Source organism: Lepidochelys kempii, chromosome 3 (assembly GCF_965140265.1).
Source record: "Lepidochelys kempii isolate rLepKem1 chromosome 3, rLepKem1.hap2, whole genome shotgun sequence".
NCBI lineage: Eukaryota > Metazoa > Chordata > Testudines > Cheloniidae > Lepidochelys > Lepidochelys kempii.
Genome location: NC_133258.1, coordinates 80,461,581 through 80,483,045, shown reverse-complemented (window position 1 = coordinate 80,483,045; position 21,465 = coordinate 80,461,581). Strand labels below are relative to the sequence as shown.

The 21,465-nt window shown below is 39.3% G+C and overlaps 1 protein-coding gene across 4 annotated transcripts in view; it reads left to right on the top strand.

The window, feature by feature from the left end:
* PREP (prolyl endopeptidase) overlaps nucleotides 1-21,465 on the top strand; it is a 177,242-nt gene that overhangs the window by 138,209 nt on the left and 17,568 nt on the right. For all 4 annotated transcript variants that reach the window (XM_073336887.1, XM_073336888.1, XM_073336890.1 and 1 more), the window contains exon 11: nucleotides 14,489-14,625. In XM_073336887.1, coding sequence (XP_073192988.1) covers nucleotides 14,489-14,625 — 137 coding nt within the window. The remainder of the gene's footprint in view (nucleotides 1-14,488; nucleotides 14,626-21,465) is intronic.

The following is a 21,465-nucleotide window of genomic DNA, read 5'->3' as shown; positions in this document are numbered from 1 at the left end:
GAAAATATGTATTCGTTTTTCAGCTAATATATGAACCAGCATCAAAGGTGACAGATTATGGTAAACAATGGTAGCTGTTGACTGTGGGAAAGACTGATGTAAAGTGGTATTCCTCATTAAGAGTCATTGCTTATGTGAGAAGATTGCTAAGTATAGAAGAGCTTCAAACATAAGGCTATCTCTAGACTGCAATAAAAACCCACAGCTGGCCTGTGTCAGCTGACTCGGGTTTGTGGGGCTTGGGCGGAGTGGCTGTTTAATTGCAGGTTTCAGAGTAACAGCCGTGTTAGTCTGTATTCGCAAAAAGAAAAGGAGTACTTGTGGCACCTTGGAGACTAACCAATTTATTTGAGCATGAGCTTTCGTGAACTACAGCTCACTTCATCGGATGCATCCGATGAAGTGAGCTGTAGCTCACGAAAGCTCATGCTCAAATAAATTGATTAGTCTCCAAGGTGCCACAAGTACTCCTTTTGTTTAATTGCAGTGTCTATATGGCTGCACTGCATTTCAACAGTCCCTTAGCCTGAGAGCTGTGAGCTTGAGTCAGCTCACCCATGTGTTTTTGCAGGTTTTTGATTGCAGTCTATGCATACCCTAAAAGGCCAGGACCCCTGAAATCAAGGGATGCTTCACTTTAAATATTCCCCAGGTTTCTCTTCTACACTTTAGTGTTTATTGAACTCCATTAGAACTCCTAGTTCCAGAAGCTAAACTACCCAGAGATCTGCTGAGTTACCATCATTATTTTTTTCTCTTTGGTGATTTAACAGTTTTGGGAATTAGAAAGAGACGGGGTTTTTTGCAATGTTGTTTGCAGACGACCCAAGGAAGAGATCTCTATAAACTACCCATTAAATCCACAGCATCATGACATATTTTAAATTTTTTACCATTCTTTTGGGGTTTTTTTTCTCCCCAGCCCCAGAAGTATTACTGCTCTGGGTCACTGTACTTTTTGACATTAATTTTATCAGACTGAAGAGCCAGAAGTCGTAATATGTTGTCCTTCTGTGAATCAGACCATAAACTGATATTGCTACCAGGATGTATTATTTTGAGTATCTCCAGTGCCATTTTTTCCTAAATATTCCTACAGTGATGTTAGAGGAAGTCATTCTTAGTATTCTTTTGTGCTTTCTACTGTTTGTTGGGTTAATTTTCTTCGGGTTCATCCATGGTTTTCCGATTTGTAAACAATGAAGTGTCATCTCTGCAACGTTCTAACACAGAAGGTGGTCACCAGGAGATGCTGGTGAAATCAAAGCACCTGATCCTTAGTCCTTTTCTAATCTAACACCCTGGGGGTTACTTGGGAGGGTGATTTAATTTATCTAACCCATTAGCAGGGATCATTAAGTTTTTCCATTTTTGCTTGTGTAGATTGAAGGAAACAACCTAAACTCAAACCCAAGTCTAAGACGACATGTTGTCCCTGATTGAGAAACCTCAAATGGAAGGGCATCACAGGCTTTTAAGTCAGTTACTTCTCAGCAAAGTCTTTGGTATAAGCATTTGCATGCGCTGGGGTAAAATCTGTGGAACTGGTTTTGAAGCATGTACTGGCAAATATAGCAAATCCCTGCACATTTCTTATAAAGAAGTAAGAACAAAGAACCTCATAATTATTACTTGTAGCCACCTCCTCTCCTTTGTTTCAATATTTTTTAAAGCACCTACCTTCTAGGAAAAGGGTATCGCATCATTCAATCTGCTATCCATTACTGTTGCCAGCTCTTTAGCTGTATCCCCTCACATGGAGAGTGTTGAGAGAAGGACAGTGAAGGGGAAAAGGGAGTTACCAGTGTTGTCTCAGCTGAATTCTTGTCTACATTATTATAAGTTGAGCTGATTTTCTACATGGAGGTGATTGTGGTTGTTTTAGCTTTTTATCTGTCAGTATAGTATTATAGTAAATCTCTTAGAGCAATCGCCTCATTGAAGTAAAGCCTTGTTTTAATTAAGGGAATTGGGCTACCAGCTGTTAATTACAATTTTGTTTTGTTGTAATAGCTTGCTCACACTTGTGTGTGTGTGTGAGAGAGAGAGACACACACACACACACACAGAAATCATGTAAGAAAGACATAGTCATCTTCATTTGGGCTAGAAACTTCAAATAGCTTGCCCCTTTTTGTTCCAAGTGCAAGGCTTACTACTTCAACCTTGCCTTCACTAATGTCAACACATAGCACGTGTACGTTTTAATTTATAATAAAAACAAAAATAAGACAACAAAACACTACACTGCACACACAATTTTCCCTTTGGGGAAACAGTGACACAGAGAGAACAAACCAAACATGACAAGTGTTAGTTGCATTACCGGGAGGGTCCCAGATACCACCATGATGAGGGCAGTAGTAGAAAATTAAACTATTCTATAAAGGTTCTATCGGATTGCTAAAAGCATCCTTCATCTAGTGGCTCTTAAAAGGGACTGATTTGGTGCATTTTGCCACTTACACCTTTGACACTTGGTATTTATGCAAAGGGAACAAAACCTTTCACTTAACCAAGTAAATGAATGATTCAAAAAGAATTTTTCTATGCCTTCCCTGTAGGATTTCTGAACTTTGATTTATTTTTTTCTCAGTTTCTCCCCATTCCTTCTATCACCTGGTGAGCTGCTTCCCAGCAGCTGTTTGCTGCTATGTTGCTAAGCTCACTAACAAGGAATTTTTCTAAATGACTATCTTCTGGCACTTAGCCTCCATCAGCATGAGTCCCAATGGGTGGGTGGTAAAATGATCTCTTCTAAAGAGCTTCTTGATTATTTCTGTAGTGATTTTGCAATTATCTGTAACAGGTGGTCTTTAAGGCTTTTACCTATATGAATTTTTTACTATACCCAAGTTACTTTAGCTCAGGTCCTGCCCCATGTTAGGGCAGCTTTGCATCCATCTGCCAGCACAAAGTTGTCTTAAAGACAATGTAAGAGGCCACTGTACAATTCCTCCTGCATAGCAGGAAATCTCAAATAGCATGGAGCTACTGTAACAGCTCTCCCCCACCATTCCTCCCACCGCCTGGTACATGTGTGTGTACAGAGAGAGAGAGCAGGTCTCTTATAATCTGTCAGTTTCTGGCTGTGAGAATGGCCACTTGGTCCATTGGCTCCTGACACAAATTTATGCTGAGGACTGGACTGCTGCCAGAATTGCCCCAATTTTAGTTGAGACATCCTGTGATGTGCTAAGCACTCCTCAGTCACAGCCCAGAATTTAGGCATTCATGATACCACAGTGATGAGGGCCACATAAGAGCTAGACTAGAACAGAGTGTTGAGTGGTTTTCTCAACGTTAAAACTTGGAAACCAGAGCTGAAATTGTGGCTCCATGGAACTCAATAGGAGTTTTACCATTGACTTCAGTGTGGCCAGGATTTCACTCCAGGTGTCAAAAGATAAAAGCCAAAATTTCAAACTTGGCTACTTAAAATTAGGCGCTTGTGGTCTGCTTTTCAGAGGCTCTAAGTGTACTGGAAATTCTCATTAAAGTCATTGGAGCTGTCTGTGCTCAGCACCACTGAAAATCAGGTCACTTTTATTTATGCATCCAAGTATAGATTTGGGTTCCTAGCTTTACCCACCATAGTGTGAAAATTTTCTCCAATGTTAAATTTCTATAACTGTATTCCTCCAACTATATTTGTGTGGGTTTTTTAAAAACTTGGCAGGCTTTATTAAAGGTACTGTTGGTGCCTGATCATGGTAATTTGGTGTATAATATTATACCACAAATTTCAAACTGTACACCTCTGTGGTCTTCAAACAGAGTTAATTTAAAATCCAATCAAGGTTCTCCATTTCATGGTTAATCAGGGAAAGGTTTTGTGTCAGGTTGAACAGTTGAAATTAAATTTAAAAAAATGAATTTAAAAGCAATGAATATGGCCTATTCAGATTGCTAGTGCATTAATTATAGGGCCCAATCCCATGTGTTTCTAAATGCACTCATCTCACGTTGATGTCAGCAAGAGATGAAGGCTTTCGGTGCTTTACCTGATCAGATGCTTAATATATTTTTAGCTGCACTTACTTCATTTATACCTACACATATTAGTATTGGACTTATCATGGTGCTTCTCTTTCACTGTGGTAATTAAGACATTGGTGACCATATTCTCAAAAACTGATGATGGTGGGTCAGAAGTTTTTTTTCTTTATTCACAAGTAAAGTACACATTGCTAAATTTAGCTTGGTGTTTGATACCTGAGTTGTGGTAGTTATTAATTTTGATTTGTTGCAAATTAGGAAGTGTTTTTCAATATCTGAAGAGTGGAAAATGTTGGAATAAAATTCATTTTAAAGGCATTATTTTGATACTACCTTACTATTAAATATGCATTACTTAACACACTATTTTTCTGAAAGGAAAGACTATTCATTTATTTAGTTATTTATTTATTGGTAATAGTTCTGCTTTAAGATTCTTTTTCATTTGAACTATAGCAGGTGACAGTCCTATGACAAGTTTATCCATTATCTGTTTTTGATCAAGCACACAGGTGCATGGGAAGAACAGATTCACTTTGGCATGTAGTAAGTGATCTTGAAACAGGTTGTGTGAGACATTTTTGTAATCACTGGAGGCTTTCTAAGAATAATTAGTTTGGCGTGGCTTGCAGTTTGTTTTCAAATACAATGAATTAATATTTCTTGTTGGATGAGAAAATCACATTACCTGTGGGAAAGGGTTCTAGTTGAGAAGCCAAACCAATCATTTTTAAATTGAATTTTTATCCTCATTGCCATGGTTAAGGGAGTCAGCAAAATTATATAAACTTTTTTTAGATAAACCCATAGTTAAAGAAATATGCATTAGACTTCTTCAGATGGGATTATTTTTGGTGGTTGTATCTATTGCAGTAATCTGCAATCTTTACTGTAAAAACTCTCTAACTTTTTTATAACATCATCTTGAAATTTAATCCTTTATTTTCAACTTTAAAAAAAAAATTCAGGTTCTACACCTTCCCATTTTTCCCTTGACAATTTTTGTGGGTTTACGATCAGATTTTCCTATTTAAAAAAAAATCTTTTTCATTCATGCTGTGTGTGAGAGACCTACACACACAGGAGAAGGAGCTGGGTGTGATTAAACAGGGGAAACGGTGAAGAGGACTATTCATAAATTGCTGTCACATGAAAGAAACAAACATGTCACAACAAGGAAAAACCTGAAAATAAGGTGATTTTCTTCCTCCTGCCCCTTAGTTCACTTTCAGTTTTAGTAATTTTAGGTATTATAATAGTATTGAGAGGATGGGGGGGGGGATTCAGACAGAAGTATGACTTTTAAATTGATGGTGTCCCTTGAGGTGCATGAACTGGAACATATTTTATAATTACTCACAGGAGAATTGTTTCGGTTAATTTGGGAGGTTTTTTTGGTTCAATGTGTCTATCTCAACATCGGCACCGTTTTATTTTATTTTTTTTGGTGAGTGACGGAAAATAGTTGTCTACATTCATTCTATCCTGAGTCCTTGTCGTATCACACCAAAAGCTAAAGTACGTAAGCAAAGTCTGTACTCTTGCACGGTTCTGGAGGAGTGGAGGAAAGGACACTACTTGTCACCTTAGCTGTTGAGTTGGATAACCATAGACTTTCTTTCTCAAGGACTATCTGCGTTTCATATATAACTGAATGACAGGTCTCCTGTGCTCTAAGTGAATCTTAACCAAAAGAAATCAGGGCTTTCTACCTATTCCCCATATATAAAAAGCTTTCAAAATAACAACAATAAAAGAACAAAGACATATACCAGAAGTAGGGGCAGAGTCCCGGAAGCCCCATGTGGTAGTGTGCCTCAGGCCCCAGATTGCCTTAAGAAAACAGAACTTATGTAGTGCTGAAATGCGTCCTAGAACAGGTGGTATTTTTGGTGACAAAGGTGTGCTCTATTCGTGCATTATTTAGGGGAGCCTTCAAAGCCTAAGTGACAGTGTAAGAAAAGATACAGACTGATGTGTGAATAATGGGAGTTCTAGAGAAGCCAGGGTGGAGAGTGAAAAAATTATCCAAAAAAACAGACTTAGCCAAGTTGCCTTCTTCATTGAGGATGGTGACTATGCAAGGTTTTAAGTTGTTTTAAAACAAAGCCATCTCTGGAATGCCAGTTTCTTTAAAAATGAATATTTGGGGTTTCTTTAACGCTTGGATGACTACGGAATGGCTCAGAAGACTTTCTTAAAATATTTGTTTGATTTGAAGTCTTTTGTGCTTACTTCTTATGCTTTTCTTAAGTGATAGGGGTCCTGATTCTCATTTACGCTAATACCGCTTTGCACTGCTCCAACTGCATAAAGGGTCCTTAAGGGCAACAGAAGATACATTTACAACCAAAGCTTCTTTACACGGCCAGAGCAGCACAAAGTGTTGTATATAATAAGAATGCTTTCTCAACAATATAGCACCTTTTGCTGCAGGGCTATAATTTTGAGTGGTTGTTTTCAGTCTTACCTCCACCCCATAAATTAGTCATATGTGCGTTTATCTCATAGTGTAAGGAGACTTGATTGAAGCTTTGTCATTGTTTTTTCAGAAGATTTTTATTTATTTGCCTTTTTGGTATACTATAGCTGCAACAAACTTATACTCTGTTATTATTAAAGTATATTAGCAATGGTTAATACACTGTAACTAGCACAAGTGGATGTCTCCTAGCTCTGATCAAACAGAAACCAGTAGTACCCTTTCATAAACATTCTCCAGTAAAAGCTGTCAGAGTCTAAAATTAGACGTGAAATACCATCGCTAGACATTCTTCCCTCTGTAGGGCTTGCCCTTTCCAGTTTACCTTAATCTCTCAGATAGAAGCCCTTCCCATTATTGGTCCTATAAATAAACTGATAGACAGTTACTTCAGAGAGAGCACCAAATTTAAGGTGAGATTGAATCAGTCTATTTGAAGAAGCGTAAATTGCTTCACATATCTCAATGTCTCCTGAATTGATTCCCACCCTTTGTTTGTTCATCTTGGGGGGTGGGGGCAGGGGAGTAATCATTATTTTAACAGAGACAGTTGGAGTGAAACACTTTTAAATTCTGAACAGCAATGTCACCTTGATGTGCTGTTTTTTCTTTGTTGTCTTTTTATTTAAAGTGTTTAATCTTCACTGATGATAATGATAAAAAACCCCTCTTAAATCCGTCTTCAGACAGTTGTTAGAAAAGCACATGTTTAGAAAGGGGCAGGGAAATTACTGTCAAGGGAAAGTAACTGATCTGTCAACAGCAGTCACTTGGTGGAAAAATTTGGAGGGCCAGATCCTCAGCTGATAGAAATTGGTGTAGCTCCATTGGAGTCAATTGATGAAGTTTTTGGGAAGCGTTTCCCCTGAACCTCTTGATACTGGTCTCTGCCCAAGCAATTTTATCTAAACTGAAATACTTTAACTCCTGGGAGTTCTTAAAATAAGCATCTCCCTCCCCTCCCCCCCCCGCAAAAACCCCACCCCAAACGAACAAATAAACCAAAACCCTTTTGATAGCTTTATAACTTTCTAGTGATTGCTGGTGCATGTTTCATGGGTGACTGCTATGGTCATGCCAATAGCTAGAAACGTCATTTTAAGATGGGCAAAAACGATGTAAAGCTTTGTCCCTAAATTTCACAAGTAATATATAATATGAAATGGAATAGTAAATTAAAGAAAACTTTTGTAAATTTCCCAGAGGCAAAGTTCCTGGAGGTATGCTTTATTTGTTTGTTTCATTTGTGAAATTACTTGTATTTGCTTAGCCCTGATGAAACAAAAATTGTCGGGTTTTTTTTAAGTGAGATGCCATGAAGGCTTTGTATTTCACTTTGCAGCTAGTGCTCGTGATAAAGATACTTACTAAATACCATGTGTTGGAAAGGATAATATTTCTGTTGGGGCTCATCAGAAAGCTGTAAAAATAACTCCTGTTTAGTGTTCAGTGTGGTGTCATAGACATGAGGGTGTCTCACTTTCCTTTGAAAGCAGAAAGATTGAAAAAAGGAAGCCGTGTAACAAATGTCATTCTGCTTTTGTTTCTTTTTTGTTTTAATTAGAATAGAAGCTGTAAATAATTATGCTAAAAAGCTCAGCCATGCAGAATAACTTCTTAAGTTAAATTGTCACTAGCTGAAAGGTTTAGGACAGCTGCTAACTGGAGATGCACTCCTAAGAAGGATTTTTAAACCAAATTTGTTTAAATTTTAGAAATGTGGATTAATTACAAGCATCATCACCAATAAAATGGAAATTAAAAATCCTTTTAGAAACACTACATGCTTGTTAGAACAAACCTGATTGCATTCCTGGTGATTTAAATCTTCTATTTATCAATAGAACAAATACAGCATAGGTAGAAACAGTGCAAACTGCCACACCAACATGTCCCAAATCTAATCTAGTGGGGCACTTCTGGGAACTAAAATACACCAAAATAACTGGTTTTAGGTTACGCTTTTTGTTGTTTTGGTGCAAGTCTTTGTGTGAATGCTCTTGTTTTGAATTAAGAATGTCTTATATCAATTTGGCTAAATTTGGTTTTCATTTCAATCAAAATAGGACAGGCTTAATGCTAAGTAAGAGTGTCCACAGGCAGACTTGCACTGAAATAGCAAAAGGCATTACACTAAAACAACATAGCTGGGTTTTAATTATGTTAGTGTGTAGACAAACCATAGGAGTGAGAGAGAGTGCATGAAGTTCAGCTTTCAGGTTCATACCATCCTTTGGCATTCTCAGAAAGGTAGTTTTTGTGATATGGACACTTGTCTGCTTGGGAACAGACATCATTAGACTCAGTTCATAAAGATCAGTGATTTTCAGCTTGTATGTCAGAGCTCTTATGGGTGGTCTGCAGAGAGCCAGCTGGTTCTCTGGTATTGGTACTCTTTGTTTCCAGCTGCTAAATTTAAAAAAAAAGACAGCTGAAATACATTAAATACTTACCTGATATTACTTTTACAAGTTAGTAATGTGTGTAGTTGCTACCGTAATATGCAATCAGAAATGGAAGGGGAGATAGTCTGTGCAATTGAAAGGGAAGTGGTCCTCAAGAAAATCTGTTAAGATTTGGTACATACTGTGAAAAACTGAGAACCCGTGATATAGTCTACTGAGCAGCAATTGGATTGTAGCAACATTTGATCTCTACCAAGCTGAGACTTGATTTGAAGCTGCCATCAAAAGCCTAAGAGGTTCTATCTCCCATTACCAATGTCCTGGCTCATCCAACTTCTCATGAACATTTTTCCAATAAGTTTAACCTGTTTTTGTTTTTTTGGGGGGGTTTTTTTGTCAGAAAATTCTGAAGTCAAGGATGGCACTCAATGGTCAGCTTCTACCCTGGTGGGAAGTACAATAGCCAAGACTGCCAAATATGACCAATTTTGCACGACATTCCCACATTTGTTTGCCCAGGCATGCATTCCCACATGTCAGCAGAATGCCCGTGTATGTGGCTGAGGTGTGGGAAGGCAGCAGACGTTTGCCAGCTGTTCTGCCTTTCTGCCACATCACATGGGGCAGGTATGGCATCTGCTGAGTGAGCAGATCCTTGAGTTTCCCTCATGCTGCCCATCAGCTCATTAAGTGATTTTCATAAAATGTCACAGGTGAAGCTGCACAGAACTTGGCAGTAATGAATAGCACAAGGTTATAGTGGAGGGCTTGATCTTATTCCTTAGTCTGTGGAGACAGTTGACATCTGAAAGGTAAGTCAGCCAAACTGATACAAAGGTATGCTCAAAGCCAGTTTGCAGCAGCTGGGAAAGCTCATAATGAATATGATACACAGCAACTTAGAACCTTTGAATCCCTTAGCTAGGGGAGCTGGAGGGAAGGGATGGGTACAACTTATTACTAGAGAGCCATAAAATTATTTTTATTTTTTTTTTATAATTTTGCATTTTATTTTTTCTGAATTTCTTGTTATATCATTTTATCCAACACCCCCACACACACCCCCAATGGGAGGGGGCAGGTCCTGAGCGGCACTGCAGCCCAATGTGTCAGGTCACAATGACACTCGCTCAGATTTGGAGCTGCCCTCCCATCATCGTGACAGAGGGGTGGCCAGGCCAGACCTGAGCCACACTGTAATCCCATCTTTAAAAAAGGGAAGAAGGAGGATCCTGGGAACTACAGGCCAGTCAGCCTCAGCTCAGTCACTGGAAAAATCATGGAGCAGGTCCTCAAGGAATCAATTTTTCAGCACTTAGAGGAGAGAAAAGTGATCGGGAACAATCAGCATGGATTTACCAAGGGCAAGTCATGCCTGACTAACCTAACTGCCTTCTGTGATGAGATAACTGGCTCTGTGGATGAGGGGAAAGCAGTGGATGTGTTATTCCTTGCCAGTAAGTTAAAGTATGAGCTGGATGAATAGACTATAAGGTGGATAGAAAGCTGGCTAAATCGTCGGGCTCAAGGGGTAATGATCAATGGCTCCATGTCTAGTTGGCAGCCGGTATCAAGCAGAGTGCCCCAAAGCTCAGTCCTGGGGCCGGTTTTGTTCAATATCTTCATTAATGATCTGGAGGATGGCGTAGATTGCACCCTCAGCAAAGTTTGCAGATGACACTAAACTGGGAGGAGAGGTAGATATGCTGGAGGGTAGGGATAGGATACAGAGGGACGTAGACAAATGAGAGGATTGGGCCAAAAGAAATCTGATGAGGTTCAACAAGGAGAAGTGCAAAGTCATACACTTAGGATGGAAGAATCCCATGCACTGCTACAGACTAGGACCCAGTGGCTAGGCAGCAGTTCTGCAGAAAAGGGCCTAGAGTGGACAAGAAGCTGGATATGAGTCAACAGTGTGACCTTGTTGCCAAAAAGGCCAATGGCATTTTGGGCTGTAGAAGTAGGAGCATTGCCAGCAGATCAAGGGAAGTGATCATTCTCCTCTATTTGGCATTGGTGAGGCCTCATCTGGAGTACTGTGTCCACTTTTGCCCACCTGCCCCCCCCGCCCCGCCCCCCCCCCCCCCCCCACACACACACAGAAAGGATGTGTACAAATTGGAGAGAGTCCAGTGGAGGGCAACTAAAATGATTAGGGGACTGGAGCACATGACTTATGAGGAGAGGCTGAGGGAACTGGGATTGTTTAGTCTGCAGAAGAGAAGAATGAGGGGGGGATTTGATAGCTGCTTTCAACTACCTGAAAGGGGGTCCTAAAGAGAACGAATCTAGACTATTCTCGGTGGCAGATGATAGAACAAGATGTAATGGTCTCAAGTTGCAGTGGGGGATGTTTAGGTTGGATATTAGGAAAAACTTTTTCACTAGGAGAGTGGTGACGCACTGGAATGCGTTACCTAGGGAGGTGGTGGAATCTCCTTCCTTAGAGGTTTTTAAGGTCAGGCTTGACAAAGCCGTGGCTGGGCTGATGTAATTGGGCATTGGTCCTGCTTTGAGCAGGGGTTTGGACTAGATGACCTCCTGAGATTCCTTCCAACCCTGATATTCTATGCCCAGAGCAGGGATCTAGAGGCAGGAGCTGCTGCTGCTCCAGAGTGAGTTTTTCATCATATGTTGTTTTAATCATTGTTTTTTGTTTTATTTCATGTTATTTCACATTTGCAAAAAACACAGGGCTCTGCTTGCCACTAACAACATAAAATGAGCTAAGCTATTTGGTGGATTTCAGAATAGTGTGCAACCATATGGTATGTGTTGTAATACTCATTCACACTGAAGTGAATGGCTTAATACAAAGCCACTGCCTTGGAATATCTGTGCTCTTGTGAGTTGAATCAGCACCATCAGTTTAAGGATGAGATACCTCCAGCTTTACCCCCAGATTTAGCAGGATCATTGTAGCCACAAAATCCTTGTCCAAAAATCCATTACAATGGTACTTTTAGCCTGTTTGCAGCTTGGGGGAAGATTCAGACAGGACAGTCAATGATAGCAGCGAAATACCCCATTTCCTAAATTTCCCTCCAGGATTTTTCTGCCTCCACGACCGCTGGCGGCTTAGCAAGGCCTCCCTGAGGCAGAGCTTTACTGAAGGAAATTCCAAACAATTTAAGATATCTGAGTAACAGCTCAGCTTTGTAATTTTGTCTGATCCCCAGCTCTGTCCCAGGACTGCATGGATTTTAGGGGTGATTGTCCCCTCAGCTGTGCTTCCCCTTTTGAGGTGTTTGCAGCAGCTGGTACCCCTGCAGGCTTAAGGGAGAGAGTTAGGCTGAGAGAACCCAGGGGCAAAAGGAACGGTCTGTGTCTCCTGCTTCAAGCCCTTGAGTGTCTTGTTGGAGAGCTTGGCTGACTCTGTGAGCAGAATACAGTTCCACCCCTCTGCACAGTTCAGGCAGCACTGACTCAGCTCCTCTTTCTCCCACTCTCAAACCACCCCCACCCCCGCGGAAGAAAATAAGCCAGACAGGATTGGATAAACTGACTCCTGGGCACCTGGCTTCAGTCCTGGACCCTGTGTAGTAGTCCCAGGAGCTTTCGTAGCTCTGTTCTACAGTACAAACTTTGTCGGTATAACTGTGTCACTCAGGGATGTGGAAAATCTGATCTAACCATCGGCATAAACTTTGCTATGTCAAAGGAGGGCTTCTCCCGTCAACAAAGCTACTGCCTCTTGGGGAGGTGGAGTGCCAATGGGACAAGCTCCTGTCAGCACAGGTAACGTCTTCACTAAGTGCTCAGCGGTTCTGCTGCACTACTGTAAGTGAAGAGAAGCCCTTTAGAGATGAGGCTTTCATTTCTGGATGTAGATTGCTATTTCTATTTATATTTTTATATTTCTGCCAAATGTCTTGTCCTTGGTTTCAGTACATTATTCATAAATCTTAAGAATTCTTCATGGTTTGTCTTCTGTATTAAAATTTTGTGAGATTGTAACATCCACGGTTATTTAATATCCTCCTGTTCTTTCTTACTCCACTGAATAGCATAAGCCATTTTTCAGTCCATTAACCTTACCTAGTCAAATTACTTTAGATTTGTTTTGTTCCTCTATTCTGTATTTTCTGCCGAGTTCTTTCCCACCAGACTATACAGCACCATCCTATTATTCATAGTTAGGTATGTACAGTACAAAGCAAACAATGGGTTGCATGCTGGCCATTTTGTCACATCCCACCTATTTCACCACTTCAGCCCTTTCACGCACCACAGTCTTGACATTTGTGATTCTTTAATAACCCTCTCTGGTTTGTATTCCCAAACCAATTTGAATTTGTTATAATAGTTTCCTATTATTTTTTTTAACCTTGCAAGGTCAGTCAGTTCTAAGGGCAAGTGTAAATGCTTTGTCTGAAATCCAGATGTATGTTGGTGTGTGTGTGTCCCTTACTAGATTGTACATTTAAAAAATGTTCAGTAGTCTCTTTCCATCTCAGTGATTTCATTACTGTAAAAGTTTAGCATTACTACAAAGAAACTCTTAGACTGGTCAAAGATCACTCTTTTTTGCCTAAAATATGATGTGAAAGTGACTCTTCTTCTAATTGGTGAAAAATGATGTTAATACAAATGTAATAATGCTGTTGTGACTAATGATGGAACAACCGTGGGCCAACCCAATAATATCCACAATAAAAATAAATAAAACATGATGTTTTTCAAACATAAATATTCCTAGATATGTTACCATGGATTTTTAAAATGCTGCAGTCTGTCTCTAACGGTTAAAATTGTGCTTTTAGGTCCCAAACTCCAGTTGACTTCAGTAATCAGGGTCACGCCCATACAGGGCTGCATTTTTATTTTATTTTATGATCCTTGTTTAAATACTCATATGGTTCATGAAGCCTCCAGTTATCTAGAACTAACCTAGTCCTTAATGGGCTATCACTTAAGCTTATCAGTTTCTCCTGCTGCTAGTGCAGCAACAGTCTCTGGAAGTTTGAGATATAATTCTTAAAAGAATTATTTGTCAGCTTCTGATAGCTCTAATTCCTACTCAATCTTTTGGGGAATTGCTGAAGCATTAAATTCATCGATGTCAATGACACTGGTCAACGGTATTTGTCACAAGCTTCCTTCTCCTACCTCTCAGTTACCCTGCTTTCCTTCTTGTGTGAATGTCTAGTTCTAGTATTTTAAAAATATATATTTTATCTTAAATGGTAATTTATCTTTCTTATTACTGTCTTTCCTGTTTGTCTGTGTAGCTTATCATATTCCTTTCATAAAGTTTTCAATGATCATTAGTCTTTTGAGTAAGTACTATTCGGAGTGAGTAAAGGTAGCAGAATCATAATAAGGTGTTTGGTCTTATTTTAGTATATATTTTTTAAAACTGTCAGTGAAGTTAGGGAGAAGCCATTTCACACACCTTGTGGATGATGATAGCAATGGCCTTTCTCTATTTTTGCAGTAATAAACTATTAAATACAGGGAAAAGGCTACAGTTCGACAGTTCCCAGGCTTGTATCCATATAAAATAAAAGTGTAGAAATAACTACTTGTGACTTGTGAGTTCTCAAATAGTTCCCAGCACTAACAGTATTTCAAATCTCTTTCCTCTGTGTTGTCCTAGGTTTTCTACCCCAGCAAAGATGGTACCAAGATCCCAATGTTTATTGTCCACAAGAAGGGAATTAAATTGGATGGTTCTCATCCTGCTTTCTTGTATGGTTATGGGGGTTTCAACATATCTATTACTCCAAGCTACAGGTAAGACGGACATTTTTGACAGCTACTGTTCCAGCATCTTCCTCTAAAGTATCTGGTGCTGGCCACTTTTAAAGACAGGTTTCTGGGCTAGATGAACTTTGGGTCTGATTCAGTATGGCAATTCTATGGGAGTTTTTTGTGCCTTTGTAAACAGGACCAATTGTCTCATCATCCGGGGGGAGGGGGAGAGGGAGAGAGAAATTACAGGATGTGTCCAGTCTGTGTTTTCCTTAAAAACATTTGCAGCTCTTCACTTCCTTTAAACTAATGATGTACCAGCTACTGAAAAAGCTTTTCCTAGTGCTAAGTCCATAAATGGATACACATGGTCCTAGAAGCTTGTCAGTGGGAATATTCCTTATCATTCAAAAAATAAAAGATGATCACTGTAACATAATAAAAGTACAAACTAGCTTTTAATAAAATATGGCAATATGTGTAGGAAGGCAAGAACTGCCAGCACAAGCTACTGGTACAAATTTTCCTTCACGGATACTGTCTATAGCTTCCTTAAACAATTCTGGTACACTATTTTTAACTGAGACGTTAGCTAATTTCTGGAATCTTTAAAAATATGCAGGAAATGCTGTTCACTTGAATCTGTTATAAATGAATTAATATTGATATAATAAAGAAAATATCAGCCTAGCATGAACTGTCTTATTTTAAAAAAGAGAGAGAGCAAGAGGCCCAGCTAGGAACCCAATATTATTAAGCATACCTCACAATATTCAATATGTTTGTTTTTGTCACACCCTTATGAGACAGGGAAGTGCTATTATTCCCATTTTGCAGAGGGAGACAGGTGACTTGCTTGAGATCACACAGAAAGTCTATGGCAGAGCAGGGAGTCAAATCCCAATTCTCCTGATTGCCTGGCTAGCACCCTAACCATTGGTGTATGGATTCACTTCCTGAGTGGTTTTCTCATTGCACTCAGTGGGATTGCTTATGGGTTTAAAATAAATTGTGTTTAAGTAATTTGCTGAACTGGGCCCTTAGAACGTATCTTTCCTGCTCGGTAAAATATCAACATGTGGAGAACAGAGAATAAACATGTAGGAGGGTTTCTTTTCATGCAAATCAATGCATCAGAGATCAAAAGTGGTAAGTTTAAAACAGGACTTCCAATCTATTCTATAGTTCATGAGCCACAAACAGCAGCCTACTTGACCCATTAATAATCTTGTAAAAGGGAAGCAATGTTTATTTCACCAGCAAGTGAACTCTTATTGTAAGCTTGCCAAGATATGACACTGGGATTATTTTACAGCTTTCAGTACAAAGCAAAGCCTGCTAGACACAATTTCATAGAAAAAATAAATAAATTGCAAGTACAGGATAAAGGAAGATTCTTCGGACAGTAGGTTTGCATCTTGTCACAAAAATAATCTATTATTAAACTGTCCTGTTAAATTTACATGCAATATTAAGAGCTACAGCAATTTGCTGCCTGCTATAATTCTTGCATTAAAGTTTGCAAATCTCATGAAATCCTTTGCAGACCTCATTCTTAATATATTGTCAGATAGCATTTACAGTTTTCTGGTCCTTCATATCAAATACATTGTGTAATAATGGACCGTACTCTTATGATGTATCATGAGATTATCTGAATGCTCTTTTCAGCTGTCTTCCAGAAGCTACATTTTTAATTTCCGGTGGTTTGTATAAAACAGAATTACATACACTAAATAGTTTTTTAAAATATTTATGTAAAGAAGGTTCAACCAGTGATTTATTAGTTTCTAGTAGGATGTGATGTGATGTGCTGTATATATTGGGGAAGAGAGGTGGAGTGGGGGAGATAAAAACCAAATGCTGGATATATTTAACTTAGAGTCTCACAGTGTACAGTACACATGCCTGCCTAATGCTCTAGGCATTTTTGACAATGTTTTAAGAATACACTAATTAAAGAGACCCACCAATTCCCCCAGATCAAATAAAATACCCAGTAACAATGCTAATATAATAGAAATTAATTAACCCACACACAGTCCCACACTAGAACCTTACATCACTACTACCAGCCCTTCCCAATATCTAGCTCCTCATGGGGAAAGGAGGAAAGGAGTGACCTTATAAAGTGCACCCTGGAAACTAAAAAAAATCTGGTTGTTACGGAGTTGGGGAGGAAGTGAGTTCCAAAGGTCATGGAGAATGCCAGCCATTCACTTTGTCATACTGAATGAGGAGATTCACCTTAGGTGCCTCTGCTGACCACAACTGTGACTACATGTCACAGAGAAAACAGTTTTAGGTTCCAGGCCACTTACAGATTTTATATATGGAGAGAGTTATTGATAAATGATGGAAATAAATAGGTCATTGTGTTAGGTGAGTATCACCCTGCAAATATATCCTTCCTCCTCCACTAAAAACATATCACTGACTTCAGCTTGTGATGCAGAGTATGTGTTTCCTATAGAGTAAATTGATAAACATATCATAATGATTTTAATTATTCACAGAGAATCCGATTCACAAGACCTCACAAGATTATTTATTATTTACATTGTGGTGGTGCTTAAGAACATCAATCAAGGACCAGAGGCCTGTTATAGTAGGGGTTGTCCAGACAATAACAAAGGAGAGTTTACAGTCTGTATGTCAGGACATGACAGGTGGATGAGACACACAAACAGGCTGGGTTGAGAGAGTGAAATTACACTACAACGATTTAACAGTAAAACAAAACTCGGCTCCTTTGCACAAAATATGTTGGAGACTGTAGTACTACATAGCCCTTGCCTAAGGTATATACAGAAATAAAACTAAATTTAATGAAAAATTCATCATAGTTTTCTACTTTTTTTATTATTATTATTTCTGGTCTCCACTGAATAACGGTCCTTTTGTCTAAAACAGAAGGGGTATTTTTGTGAAGATAAATACTCCAGATTTTTGTTTGATCTCAGTGCTCCTGCAACGTATCACAAATCCAAGTTATTCCAGTTTCTTCTTTTCTTCCTGGGGACTCTGTTTTTTCCATTACCCTTTGTTCAGTTAAGTAAGATGTCACCCAGCTAGTGTTTTGTATTACTGCCTCTTAAGCCTGAGGAGCTAGCCTTGTAGGTTTGTTTCTTTTTGAATGAGAAATTATAATGAGATTCAGAAATATTCTTGATGCAGTCTTGTTAGTTAATAAAAAATGTACATGAATATCCTTTTTCCTGACCGCAGTAGAAACAAACGTTAGCAGGTCACTCCAGCAAACTATGCCCAAGAATCTCTGTCTCTGTGCTACCCTTCAGTCACACACTCACAACTCTTGCAGGCTTGCTCCCTTCAACACACAGTTTCCACTCGGTCTCTCCTAGCCCCGTTGCATTTTCAACCAGGAAAACCCTTATTAAGCTAACCTGGTCGAGCGATGCCCTGGCTATTTGGCCTGGTGCTTTGGGCAGTAGCTACATTGTGTACGTTGGCATTGTATTTTGTTATTAGCAATCTTTTTTAAATGTATCCTACCCAAAAAGGGAACTGCATCTGTTACTATGGTAACTGCTCACTCTATGCTGTTGTAGTTTCCTTAAAATGTAAAGAGTTTAGGTCAGTAGATCCAGAAATAAATACAAATAAGTAATAGCAGACCAAAGTCATTAACCCAGTTAGAGTAGTACTTTATTTTTGGATATAAGCATGCATTTTTTATTTCTCTCTCTCTCTCTGGACTGAGCAGTTGGATTTAGAACCAACTCTAGTAGAATACATGCTGTAGCATTGTCATCAATTATACAGCCTTCATAGTCTGTATAGCAACACCACAGTTAAAAGGTGTGGTAAAATTGGTGGCATTCAGTGTGGGCTTGGCAAAGCTTCTGTGAAAATATTATTGAAAACCCACCAGTAATACCTCAGATTCTGCACACCATCCTGAAGAGGTGCCATGTTTTACCCTGTTGCTCTGTATGTGCCTTTGTAGGTACAGTAGAACCAGTTTCTAGTGTATACTGAAACGTTGATTGTGAAGTAAGCCATAAATCTAAATTGGTGTTCCTGTTACAGGGCCAAATTCTGCCAGGCCCTTAAGCAAGAGCATAGTGTGGAGGAAGGGCATAAAGACTCCTTTCAGAGCACACATAAGGGTCAGGCAAAATAGCAGCCACTGTGTTCTGAGAAGCACAGGAGCTGCTCCTGCCCTACTATCTCTACAGCGCACAGCCCCCCAAAGGAAGTAGGGAGAAGGCAAGTCCATGGCTTTTTCTTCCTGTCTCCCAACACAATGGCCCGCTGCACAGGAGAGAGAGTAAGTTGCATCCCTCAAAAGAATATCATCTCAGACATGCAGAGTCTGTGCATCCAAGAGTTCTTGGAAACATTTTGCCTCCCTGGAGCAGAATTCCTTACAGTCTCCCTCCTATACGCTGTGGCTAAAGGCACAGTCTTTCCCCTAATAAATATCCACTTACAGTGAAGTTGTTCTATGCACATGTGGTAAAATGTTCAAAATTTCTAAGCAACTTAGGAGCCTATGTATCACTGAAAGTGAATAGGACCTAAGCCTTTGTATACCAAGGGCAATTGACAGAAAAGCTAATGCTGAATAACTTAGATGCTTTTTGAAAATTTGAATCACAATAACTGCTCTGTTAAAGTTCCAGTGTTTGTATACTTTTGTCATGGGATGAATTCTCAGTTTGGATTTGAGTTGTACAGAAAAAGGCATTGATAGTGAAGTATTCAGAAATTGCTTGGGGGAGGCGGGGGAGAGGGTGGTGTTTGTTTTGGTTTGAGTTTTTTAAATAGCTGTGAATAACATATATTGAGTTAGTGATCCCATGCTCAATCAGCTATATCCTGTGATAGGCTGCTTTTGAATGCTAAGTGACCAATCAAGCAGGTTTGGACATAAAGACATCCCTTTTGATTTTGTTTGGGATACAAGGACTGAGAAGAAATACAATAAAATCTAGGAGTTCTTCTTTCTGTGACTATAATCCACCAAAAATTGATTAAAAGAAAAGGAGTACTTGTGGCACCTTAGAGACTAACCAATTTATTTGAGCATGAGCTTTCGTGAACTACAGCTCACTTCATCGGATGCATCCGATGAAGTGAGCTGTAGCTCACGAAAGCTCATGCTCAAATAAATTGGTTAGTCTCCAAGGTGCCACAAGTACTCCTTTTCTTTTTGCGAATACAGACTAACACGGCTGTTACTCTGAAACCAAAAATTGATTGTGGTTTTTCAATCTCTTGGATCAGTCTAGTGTCAGGCTATTCCACATGAACTATCTCAACCTCTAGAAATTAGTCACTCTACAGTTTGGCAAAACAGTGCACTGTGACCCTGTACACAGTATATGTCTAGAATATAAATCTAGTCTCTGACCAGGACATCAGAGACCTAAGCCTTGAAAATTGATTTGCAACAAAAAAGAGAATTCACATTGCCCTAGGTGAGCTGATGGCTGTAGATAACAAGCCTATTGTAGAGGATTTATCCTTTGGGTGGATGATGAAACTACAGGAGCCTCTTCTCAATTCCCCTTCTACAAGGTACCCCCCCCCAAAGTTTACCCCTGTACGTACTGTGCAAGAGAAGTCACCAGCAGGTGTTAATTGTTTTTAGAGCTGTGAAAATACTGCTTCTCTTTGTAACTACAGACTTATGGACACACTGTAACATTATAGTCTTTTCTGTAATTAACAAAGTAACTTGGTAGGTGAGTTCACAAGAATAATTGTGCTTCTTTAGGAAGCATTTGACAGCAAATGCATGGGAAATGACTTTTCAGAAATATTTTTGAATGAGTCTCATAAGTGGCATCAGGACTTAAAGACATAAAGACCCAATTCTTTCTTATGTGAGCTGTTAAGACTGATTCATGTAGGTATGGACTTGCCTAGGGGGGGAAATCTGGTTGGGGTTAATTCCCATGTTTTACTATTCTCCTTGGTGTACTCCTGGTTTGCCACCTAGAGCTCTGGCTACATTAAGCTTTTGCCTCAATTGATGGGAGGCCTGCTTCCTTTTTGATTGTCAAATATGATTGAAGTGACTTTTAATTCAAACTCTTTTTAAAATATATTAATGACACTAATATCTTAGTAATTTAATATTGAGATATTTTTATATTATATTAGCTTTCATCCAACCTCAGAAAATACCAGCGAGGTCAGCTACTGAAATTTAGATTTTAATGTTCTTTTGTTTACTTACATTGTTCAGTATAAAATAGTTTTGTGTTGTCAAGAACTCAAATGTATAACCACTGGTACAAACATTTGATGTAAGAACATGATCTCTTCTGCAAATACAGCCTTGTAAGTGTCAGAGGCGAGCAATATTAAATACAAATTTAACGCCTATTCAGATATCTACAATTCCTAAACAAAGCCAGACCAAATGGTGGCCTTCACTTTTAGCCTTTAACATCTTTGCTCTTGTTCTTTGGTTAACAAATAGGTTGCTTTTCTGAAGTAACAGATGGCTCTAGACACAGTGGAGGAAGAGTTTAGAGAGTCTATATGGGGGGCATAAGTGCTGCAGAGCCTAGCTCCCCAAACTGAAGAGTTGGGAGACTGTCAAGGAACAGAGGCATCGCCAGTGGATCTGTGGTTACATAGATCTGCTGGCCGCTGCCCTTGAGGAGGGCTATAGGAGGAAGATTGGAGTAGCTTTGCTTTCTTTACGTAGACTTACAGTAGTATCCCCATGGAACACTACTGAGACAAGTCTGGCTACTCGGGCTTGGCACAGAGGGAGGATTTAACCCTTTATGTTGTCACATACGTTATGCCAGACTCTCTCCTGCATCTAACATACACACAGCATTGCGGGGAGAGGGGGGAGAAGAGAGAGACATTGGGGGGCAGGAAATCAAAAGTAAT